Below are 12379 nucleotides of genomic sequence, written 5' to 3'. Positions count from 1 at the left end.
AACGTAGTCTTTTAGACTTGGTTGTAATTTGGGATTAGGAGGATACCAAGTGGCAGTGTGTATATTCTTATGCTGGAAAAAGGTGTTTGTGATTCCCAGGTTATGTGCTTGACAAAATTCTATCAGTCTAACACCGTTGTCACTGGTTGACTTTGATAGACTAAACTGACCAACAACTTTTGAAACTACCTTTCCAAGTCTAGCATTGAAGTCACCCAGCACAAGAACAAGCGAACCTGTCTTATGCATGGCAACAGCAAGTTGTTGATAAAATTCTTCTTTAACTACCTCTTCGCATTGTTCTGTTGGAGCGTAACCAGCAATGACATTCAAAATTCCTTTGTCAGTGAGAAAGTCAGAACGCAATATTCCATCTGAGATAGGATCAAACGATTTGAGTGATTTTATCACATTATGTCTAACAACTAGACCAACACCCCTGGAAGCTAGCTCGGGTGGTCCAGAAAACAACAGACGATAGCAGGAGTCTTCATCTAAATCCATCATGCCTGCGCCAGGCAAGTGAGTTTCAGTAATGCCACATAATGTAATATCAGTTGTAATCAACTCTTTGGCAAGAAGGTCAGTTCTGCCCACACCTTTTAATGTTCGAACATTCCACATACCAAACTTGAGCAACTGATTCTTTTCCCACAACATGTCATTGATGTCTTTCCGCTTACGATGAATGGAAGAGCTTAAGCTAACAGTTGAAGGGTAGTGTAAACTTGACTTGCAACTATTCTTTACCATATATTGCATATGTGATGAAATTTCTTTACATGGTTCTTCATGGAATTTATTGATGACAATACACTAGAGCAATCCAGAATAGGACATCTCATGGAATGACCAGACCATGTTATTGTGGTACCAGAAGCAGATTGGGTAGCAGTCCGACTAAAAACTGAGTTATTAGGGGCAGTCGGAGAGCCCCCAATAACCCCTTCCCGCTAGAACAGCCCCTTGATTGCCGGGTTGCCTCTCAATCTTTGGAGCCCAGTTCTATTCCTGGCGTCACTGGCTCTTTCCCCAGCGCCACCCCTACTTTTGTCCACACGCGGAGGAGCGCGCTCTATTCTGCGTTTAGTAGCAACATATGTTTTAAGTGACCAGCTTGCTAGGCTAGCGCACCCTAGCCTCTCACCATCTTCAACCTGCCGAAGGTTGCAGTTAGCATGTATTTCCTCCCCCGGGCAATGGAACTACCAGAAATACAAGGTCCCGTGGGGTACCCTCTTGGAGGGTTCAGTGAGAGGACTTTCATCTCTCCCCCCCCCCCCACACACACACACACACAGACACACACACACACACACACACACACACACACACACACACACACACACACAGACAGAAAGACACACACACACACACACACACACACACACACACACACACACACACACACACACACACACACACACACACACACACACACACACACACAGACACACACACAGACACAGACACAGACACACACACACACACACACACACACACACACACACACACACACACACACACACACAGACACAGACACAGACACACACACACACACACACACACACACACACACACACACACACACACACACACACACACACACACCGACAGCCAAGACAGACAGACAGACAGACAGACAGACAGACAGACAGGGCTATTGTTAGAGATTTTGATGATTGTGAATTGTATTTTTTACACCTATGGGGTTTAAGTCAGTAAATTGTGATTATATAAAGGACTGATGGAAACTTTGTGGTAATTAAAATATATGATTGACGGAGAAACAAACAGACATACAGACACAGTTCCATAACTGGCTAACTATATTTCACATTTTCTCTTTTTCCAACTGCAATGTACATATTTGATACCAATACTTTGACCATCTGAATTTTTCTCGAGGCACTTTAAAAGTAAGTCAAATGTATTATGGCATCGCAGTAGAAATATGATACGATAACCTAACCTATCATATTGTAAACCGGGGTGAATAGTATGGGACAAGACCCTTTGTAAAATGTACATTTGGGTATATATATGCATATATTCAATATTAATTAAATGTGTTTTCAGCTGGAATTAATTCAGTGGTTACGCAAGGCTTCTTACTGTGTCAGTTCCATCATATTAATTTATTGATTCTTCTGTTCAAATGGAAGTTTTAGTCAATTGCATTGATGATTAGTCGTCACACAGTATTCTACCGTATCCTACTGTTGTGATGCCCCAATACTTGTGACATAGTTTCTTGTTTCAAAGTCCACTAACTACCTTGAGAAAGACCACAAATGCTGGTTAAAATGTCCGCAAAATATATACATATGTCACTAGTTAGAAAACAGAAGTGTCAACAATTCTCTGACTGACTAGCTATACGTTTACATTAGAAATGAAAACATCAATAAGTAAACATATTATTTCAGTCAAGAAAAGGAATGGTTCAACAAGTCCATACTTCCACCCAAAAACATGCAACTGGAACTTGTTTCTAAGCAGCATCTAGATATGATAAAATGTCATTTGTAGTCTCCGTGTCCTTCTGCCAAGGTTGCTGGATCAATAACCTGTGATGATTTAGCTAGGTTTACCTGCAATATATGGTTGACAGATGCAATACTAGAACGCGTGGGACCTTAATTAACCAGCAATGCAACAACATAGCTTTTTGTCTTGTCAGAAGGCAACAAAATAATATTGCCGACTTTGATTCATACGACGGTAACCATAAAGAAAGAAACCCTCCAGAAAATTGTGGCAATCTTGAATGTAAGGATTGATAGAGAAACCGAATTGTCAGCTGACACGTGTTCTCCCATTCCCACCGGTAACCACTGGGTAGTATTTGTCATTGACATGTCAGCATTGGTATATGCCAAATCTGAAGAAGATGTCATAGACAAGTATGCAGAGGTAAAACTGTCAAACACATTTCAAAGACATTCTCACTTTGCAAAATACTTTGATAGTACGTGTATATGGCAGCGTCGAAGAGAATGGGCAACCAGCTATCGGTTACGACTCCTCACAAGAGGAAATAGCACTAACAACTATGCCGAAGTAGGATTTCGTATTTTTCAGGATATAATTTGCCAGAGGACGAAAGCATTCAATTTGGTACAACTGTTTCAGTTTATTACAGTCAACCTAGAACAGAGCTATGAACTAAGACTACTAAATATAGGCGACAGTAGGTTTGACCGTGCACTGTCAGTTTGATTCTGTGGCTGGGATAGAGAAATGGTAGAGAGTACTGCTATAACAGAGATAGATGGAACCTCAGGACTTTACTCGGTTCCAGGTGTTTCAAATCGTCAGCAGTTTCATACTGTGGACATTAAACTAGGTGTGTGTTCTTTTTCAAACGGTATGACCGGACGGCCTTGTCACCACCAGGCAGCAATCGTCATGAAATATAAGCTGTCAAGTATCAACTATATTCCACATTACTCAGCTTTAGCACGAAGACAATTTGCAACAATTGCACGTGGCAATCAAGTTCAAAATGAGGAATTCTACGCAAGCCTCCATGAAAAAGACACTCATTCATTATTAACAAGAGAGAGTCAATACCCTAAATCAGAATCAACAGATACTGTTTATCCTAGTCAGTTGCAAAAATTCAAATGAAAACCAGAAACCCAGTTTTTTTCTTGGACATTGACTGTACTATGGACAACAGTGACAACAGTACAAAAGCCTTAGCCCCAATGTAATGTGCAACAACTTAGACTGTGTTGTCGAAGATCTCAAATCAAGACTGACGTGTGACACGCAAATCAAGGAGGTCGCAAATGAGTTCTGTGAAAAGTACTAGACATTGAAAATGTCCACAACGTTAGCCGCCAGTTTACACCAGTTTGGGGAAGCACAACTCCGTCCAACAGCAAAGAAAAATGTAACTGTAAAACGTTACAGACACAACATGATACCTGTGCAGACTACAGCAACAGCTCGTAGAAGACCACTTCTTGCACACGGTCGAAGTAATGCACCTCAAGGACGGCCAAGCGAAAGAATGCGGAAGGCAGAGATAGAACTTGACAAAAATGTAATGCCTAAGAGAGGAAAAAATTTCGATTAAAAACCACATTGTTTGTCTAAATTGACACAATTTTAGTAGTATTTTACACTATAGCCAACACCCCAGTTTAAATTATCAATAACCTAGAATTATAACAGTTACCTGATGTGTTGACATAGTATGCATACCATTGTTGTAAGAACATGCAATTTTGTTTGCAATATAGTTTGGTATACAATTGATATTCTAATATTTTTGGTAGCTTTATACATAGACTTGATGCTTAACTGAATAAAAGAGAGTTATTCACAATCAAGTTTTCCAAACTGTACATCTGGCTTGCACACATTTTTACTGCATACATACAGTGTACCTAAATTTTCAGTTACACAAAGGTAAGCTATATTACAGGCACATTGCTTTTTACCAAAAGCATAATCACACTCTTGTGTGTAGTCGCGACAAATATCAAAAAGGCACAAGAACGCAGATCATTTGCTACAACTGTACCAATTTAGAACAGGTATATCTTTCAGACACCACTGCAACACAACAATTATTTAGTAGAAGATAGTAGAAGAGTTGGGTACTATGTGGTGTTTGCCACGTAAGGGACAGTGAACTGACAGTCACACATTCTTCCATTTTTTGGGTTTAGCATTTATAGCAAATTATAATACTAACTGACACCAGCCGACAGTCATAGTACAGCACAAATCCGGAATGTTGGTTTGCACTGCCGTCCTTTCTAATTACACCATAAACTTTGTAATTCATGGTCTTTCCTGGTCGTGGCTGTCCAATGATCGATGTCAACTTCTCCTTTATTACATGGTCTGCGTTTGCCATCACGATCATGTTGTCATCCATTGTCAGTTGTCAGTTGGTGCGCGCGCGCGCGTACACACACACACACATACACACACACACACACACACACACACACACACACACACATACACACACACACACTGTCACCCACACACTGTCACACACACACACACACACACACAGACACACACACACACACACACACACACACACACACACACACACACACACAGACACAGACACACACACACACACACACACACACACACACACACACACACACACAAACACACACACACACACACACACACACACACACACACACACACACACACACACACACACACATTAGATTAAGCTCGAAAAATTCTAAATATACTAGAAGAAAGTAAACAAAACAAGAGTACTTGCCTGCCAGACAGCAAATTGCAAACTGACAACATCGTTGTGAAAAGAAGAAACATTTCTTGTTCTGCATCTTTATTTTGAATAATTTCCTCCATTACTGCATCGTGCTTTTTGCCGTGAAACGATCACGCAGGCAGTAACACGTGATTTATTGCTTGGTGTCACGTGTTGACTATAGCGCAAAACAGTGTGAGGCAACATGTTGTGAAGTAATTGATATCAAAACCACGTTCAAGAATAAAATTTGCTGTCACCAGATGAAGGTTATTGATATCAAATTCTTTAATAAAAGCTCGATACGTTGAATCATTAGTTGCAGTCAATACAACTATACTGCCATCGTATTTGGCGGAGTAGGCTTTAAACATGCCTCATTAGGTGGATCTACTTTTGATGAAACATGGCTACTACACCTACAACTAATTTACCGGAGACAAGATACCTGCAGAGACATTTCCATTCTGTTGGACATAGCGCAGACTATAATCATGCAGCAGTCATCATGCAGTCGAAAATGTACGGACGAGATAATTTTGAGGCATGCCAAGATGATTTCTGGGTGATTGATATTAAAACCGAAGAATTGTCTGAACTGATGGCTAGCAGTGAAGGACAAGCTTCTCAGATTCTCTGTTGTGCGATTACTCTGCTTCCTCAACACCGGGTCTACTACTAATCACTGTCATCTACAAATACCTTTATGCAAGTAACGGTTCAACCAAGAAACATGAATGTTTATCTTACACTTCAAACTGTGGCACAGTAGTGTATCTACGGTGGAGAGCGTGGTGTGGGCACGTGCCCCCCAAAATTTGGCTCCTTTCAAAATTTTGATCCTATAATTTGCAAATTGCAAAAAGGTTATTTTCAAATTTAAAATTATCTAGCCATGTAGTGATTGTTAATGCTCATGACAATGCTGATAATGATGATAATTACAGTAATATTAATTAAATCGAATTTATATTCCATAAAAAATTGCCTAATCTTGTTGTCACGTGACATCTATCAACAGTAGCACGCGTTCTTAATACGACCTAATGTCTTTGTGTAACGCAAATTTAAGAAACAGGCTTTCCAGAAGCGACACGAAAAAGACAGTATATTATCTTTCTTTAAGCTTAAATGGTAAGTCATTTATAATTCATGGCCTGTAAATTTCATTAGGGGGAAGTGGTATAGTAATCATGAAATGGTGTCAGTCTGCAGCACAGGAAGTATAATCTCTCTCTGACTTGACATACCATTCCTTGCCAGTGAAGGAAACTTTCGTAGACCTGCTCAAAATTCTTTAAAATTGCATTGACATTATAGGTGTCTCTACTGCGTCATGCGAGTGTTCACTTTAATTTTTGAAATGAATAAAGACCAAATTGGGCTGGCATGAGACAAATAGCCTAGAGCTTCTGGCCAGAGCAATGAATATGTCTAGTAAGATAGACTTGGAAGCAGCAGTAGACAAAAACAGAAGAAATAGTTGAAAAAGTAAACAGTTACATTAAGAGTAGAAATACAGATTTGAGAAATCTTTCAGTGTGCCCCAAGTCTTGGACTGTGGCTACGCCACTGTGTTGCATCTCATAGCATCGTTTAAAGGAAACGAAAATTTAAACGGTACGATGACTTTACCGATATCAAAATCTTTGTGTTGGAAAGGATTTATTGTTATGTTTGACACAATTCAAGTAAGCATCAAATATTTAGCGGGCAGATGTCCAGCTGAATTTATCTTATTTAACCTATCAGACAAAAATTGCACGTTATTTTCTGATTGTGAATGCATTAAATATTTCTGTGTTTGAACGTGTTAGTAACATTCAAGACTGGAGCTCGCAAAATTTCGGAGTACACGATTTGCGATTTCGATAGCGGTAATAGCGAAGTGTGTAATCAATTTCAACGAGGAAAGTTTGCGACTAGTCTTCCGTTCTCTTACCGGTTCTACATGCCAATATCCTACCTACTGACTGAAAGGAGCAGGGATCGTTGTATTTGTTGCTGTTGCTTTCGCTGGCATATCAGCATGTCTGTAATTTCTTAACAGAAAAGAATGGACGAACAAGCTTTGCCAAATGAAGTGATAGTGTTGACCAACGTATGTAAATAGACGAAGATGAAGTAATGTCTAAAGGAAAAATTGGATCCGGAGAACCTGGATCAGTTAACAACACTTTCTACATTGGGGCTGTAAAGAAAATGGTGGCTATTGGGTTACCCAAGTCTATGTAGAAGACTTTGAAACGGAGATAATGTTTATCAGAACTGTAGGACACAAGAAAATCGTTCTCTGCAAGAAAGTTACAAGCTGGAATCGTTCCTTTTCTTAATGGATATATGGAGCGCGGATCTCTAAGAAATGTACTATACGATTTACTGATTGATATCGATTATGAGCGTAATTGAGCTTTCATTTGCCATGGATGCAGAAAGAGGTATCTATTTTCTTCACACGTTAAAAACGCCTCAAATACATCGAAATCTGAAAAGCGATAATCTTGTGGTAAGCAGAGAATGAATTGTTGAAGTGGCTGATTTTGGTTTAGGGAGAGACGTTAGAAGTAACGCCAGAAAGACTCGACAGGCGAAAGGTAAAAACAGGCAATATCGCTCTGACCAAAAAAGGATTTCTCTATACTTCCCAAACGGGAAGGTTTATCTTATGCGGGTGTTGGAACTGCGAGATTGCGAGCTCCGGAATTAACTCTTCGTGAACTATACGATACCGCAGTATAGGCTTACAGGTATTCTATCATAAGAAAATTTCAGCAAGTAAATGGTGACATAAGCGTTCCGTGCAGTTTTGGAGTTATGCTGTGTAAATCTGGAAAAGACATCTTAGCTTTCATACGATTAATACAAAATTGATTATCAAGTGACCGACGCCCTAGTTGTAAACGAAAGACCCGTGATTGCTCACTATTGTTCATAGCCGTAAGCCGTGATTATAGAAGACTGCTCGTCACCTAAACCATTAACCAGACTTTCGTTCGCTTATGCTATTTCGCAACTTGAATCTCTCCAGAGAATGTAGATGACAATTTTGCATGAATTTCAATAGCAACATTCATTGTTTGCTAGAAGACTACATCACGCAATTTGTGCAATCTAGAGGTACCATACAAAGATGTAAATAATTTTGGAGTTGTTTTCACGCCAACCTAGTAACACTACTTTCTTTTACTGTAATCGAGAAATCGACACACATTGTGAAACAGGATTACTTCGTCCCATCGCGCCTCAAAGGATGTTAGATAGCAACTTTCTACAGTGTCATTCTAAAACTACTCTTGAAGATCAAATGATTGCAGAATGCAATCTTACCTGGCTAGACACAATCATCTCGCACAACTGGAATGCCAAAAGAGTTGTTTCTGTAATGTTTCAGGCTGCAGGTTAGTGTAGGAAGAACGGAAGGAGCACGATGACAATGTAAAACTTTTAGATAATTTCTTTTAGTGCGCCAGAGCAGGAAGAATTTATATGGAACTGGCCCTGATGTGTTCATAGTTATATTGTATTGTAAAAAAAAGAGAGTGCTTTTCTTTGTTACCAGTTTTCTTAATGAAACACTGAAGCCATTATCAGACTTACCCAAGAGGTAATTACACATTCAGTTACAGCATACTGAAACAGACATTTTTAACATCTAGTTTTTGTGCAACACAGAATCTAATATTAACGATAAAATTTCTTTAAGATTAGATTTGATAGATTCGTTTTATTCGCACGCGACTGCAGATGTACGCAACACTTGACTCTTCACATTATTGTCCTTTCATTTACTGTTGACACCAACTCTCTACGGAACACATATATTGAGTGTAGTTGTCAAAGTAACCTAGAATTGATCTAATAGCGCCCAACACACTGTAAACAGAAATGTAAGAACATCCAGCATTATTTTGAATGTCTGCTTTAAATCCCATAATTTTTGTATCGATATCTATGCAAACTTTAAATGATTTGTTGACTTTTTGTTCATAGTATTGGAGTGCTCCAGTAATGTCCAGACTCATCTTCTGTCTATTATTACTATTTGAGCAAGTGAAAAGTTTCAATGGGACAAACCGAGAGTTGCAACATGACGTTTCAAAAAAGATGCGATCAGCTGAAAGTGGCACGACATATGGTCATAGTAACTCTTTCTTTCTTGATTCAAACAGAAGAGGATGGCAAAAGTTCAACAGTTGGGGAAACAATGAACCTCAACGAATGAGCTGTGGAAGTGTTGCTTACAGTGTAACGATTGAAAACAAAACTCAGCAATACTTACTAATGTTGACTGCCTATCCAAAATGCCTAAGAGAGTACGACAAGACAAAGGTATTTGAATCTTGGTTGTACACCGTGGATACCAAATCGTGGCAAGAGCTTGACAAGTTCAGTCCATTACCCGCAAGGCCAGCAATGATTCAAATTTGCTCCAAGATTATTGCTTTGGAGGCAGTTGATACTGAAAGTTTCCTTAACTCAAACAAAGCATGGATATTGGACACTGCTTTGCTGCAGTGGCAGCAAACACAAGTAGATGGCGAAAGTCTTGATGGTTCACGTTTTAGCAACCAAATAGCAATTCCACCAAATATTAGAGGAGTGGCAATTCAGCAGTTACAAACTAATTGTCGGTGCAAGCAGTCCGCTTTAGTCTTCTTGCAACCGTACGATGATGATTCTCATAAAACTAAACCAAGAATGTATGAAGTGCGATGTGTAAACCGTGCTGGAATTGAAAGCTACGAAATGAAAATCGTTAAGTCTAATATGTCGCATATTTCAAGATTTTGGTCTCAGCTGGTGTGTTCATGTTCAAACTGCATAGCACTTTACAATCCTACTACCAATATTTTATGGAAGTTTGAAAATGAAACTTGGACCAATGTAAGCAAAATTCCTGGTCATCTAAAACTTTTTCCACATGTAAAGTATCCCAAAGAAAAATTTGGATGCGCATGTACAAATGAAACAGGCAGGTTCATCGTATTTAGCATTGCCGACAAAAATGTAGTAAAATTTGACTTAAAACGCAAAAAATACTCTATAGAAAATGTTGGAAGTATCCTTCCTAGTCACTTGTACCAGAGAGTTGTGGCCACCGTTATTGAAACACCACATAAGATCATAGTCTTTCTATCTGATATTCGTATTGGTAAAATAACAGCTTGGACTCTTATTTACCAAAATACAGTTTGGATTTGGACGATATCTCCAGCTCCAAAGATAGCGCCTTCTTCCCGTATAGAAGCGACTTCTGCTTTTAGAGACCATTTTTTAACTGTTTGGGGAGGATTAGATCGTTACAATATTAGAGGGGACACATATTATCAATCTTGGAGTCGATTGGTATGGACCTTAGACTTAACAACTATGCGTTGGTTGTTCAAAATAAAGGGAGATTTTTCAGATTTTATGAAATACCACGATACTTGCTGGATGACAAACAATTGCCTTGTATCGCTTCGGCAAAATAATAGACTAAAGGAGATAGAAGCATGGATCTATAATGTCTCAGCCACCTCATGGAAGTTTTTGGTATCAACATCTCTCATGAATAAACGCTTTGGCTTGTCTTTTGTGGCAGCTAATGCATCTACTGCTATATCGTTTGGCGGACAGGATTTTCCATCTAAGAAAGTTATTGATGAAACATTGATATTGCATCTCTTGCCAAGTGTACAATGGAGACGATCTTTGGCAGATAAAGTTAATATCGTTAGACCTAGCGCTCGCTTTAACCACGCTGCGGTCATTATGAAGACTAACATGAATGTATTTGGTGGAATAAATGCGGCCCAACAATGTTTGAATGATCTATGGGTGTTCGACATAAAAACCGAAAGATGGGAGGAAGTTACACCTGTCAATGAACCACCCGATCTCTCTGACGTTGACCATTGCTTGTATTTCGCTGCGTCAACCCCAGGTCAGCTGCTTGTTACATTAATACTTGATCTACTTGAAACGAACAGTGGCCAAGACGATGACAGAGCACTAATAACGTGGATGTTTATTGTAGACCTTAAAATGTGGCATCGTATTGATTACAGTCTAGAGAAAAGAAACGATAGGCATAGATTGACGATTGAAGACGTCATATCTAAAACTGTTTACTGGAACGGATTTCTTCTCATGTATGACTCGTATGCAGTAAACATCAGATATTTGGCAGTCAGATGTCCAGCTGGATTTACTTCATCCAACATATCTGACAAACCTTGTACTTTTTGCAAAAAGGGATTTTATAGAGAGACGATATTATCTAATTCAGATTGTTTTGCATGTCCGAACGGCCTAACGACAGTTAACGTTGGAGCTCGTAACATCACAGAATGCACCGTCTGCGACGATAATCCTTGCAAATACGGCAACTGTGTACCTGATTTTAAGGAAAGAAGTCTACGACCTGTCTGCAAGTGTTACATCGGCTACACCGGTTCTACATGCCAATATCCTACTTACTACTTAATAGTGACAGGACTCATTCTATTTGCTGTGGTTGTATCAGCGGGCGTAACCGCCTACTTATTCATGCTAAAAAGGGAAACGTTGAATGAGCGTGCTTTGCGAAGAGAAGTAGTCGCATTAACTGACGCATGGCAAATAGATGAGAATGAGGTGGCGTGCCAAGAGATGATTGGATCCGGAGCATCTGGATCCGTTTACAAAGCTTTTTACAGAGATGTCACCGTGGCTGTAAAGAAGATGGTGGCTATTGGTCTTGCCAAGTCTATAGAAGATTTCGAAACGGAGATAGTGTTCATGAGAACTGTAAGACACAAGAATATCGTCCTCTTCATTGGTGCAGGAAAGTCACAACCAGGAGACGTTCCTTTTCTTGTCATGGAATATATGGAGCAAGGATCTCTAAAGGACGTACTTTACGATTTATCTATTGATGTCGACTATGACCGTAAGCTATCATTTGCCATGGATTCAGCAAGAGGTATGAATTTTCTTCACACTTTGGAACCGCCTCGAATACATCGAGACCTGAAAAGCGATAATCTTCTGGTAAGTAAACACTGGATTGTTAAAGTGGCTGATTTTGGATTGGGTAGGGCTGTTGTCAATGATCTCAGCAGAAAGGAAAGACAGCATATGGAACGTGAAAATAGT

At 39.5% G+C, this 12379-nt stretch overlaps 1 protein-coding gene across 1 annotated transcript in view; it reads right to left on the bottom strand.

Moving 5' to 3' along the window:
* The window catches only part of LOC134194352 (craniofacial development protein 2-like), a 774-nt gene extending 21 nt beyond the window's left edge, over window positions 1-753 (bottom strand). The window contains exon 1 of the mRNA XM_062663278.1: window positions 1-753. This exon is cut by the window's left edge and continues 21 nt beyond it. Coding sequence (XP_062519262.1) covers window positions 1-753 — 753 coding nt within the window.
* Window positions 754-12379: the final 11626 nt, after the last annotated feature.

The sequence above is a fragment of the Corticium candelabrum genome, chromosome 18 (assembly GCF_963422355.1).
Source record: "Corticium candelabrum chromosome 18, ooCorCand1.1, whole genome shotgun sequence".
Classification (NCBI taxonomy): Eukaryota; Metazoa; Porifera; class Homoscleromorpha; order Homosclerophorida; family Plakinidae; genus Corticium; species Corticium candelabrum.
Note: the sequence above shows the minus strand (reverse complement) of the source record. Positions and strands in the feature narration are given on the sequence as shown.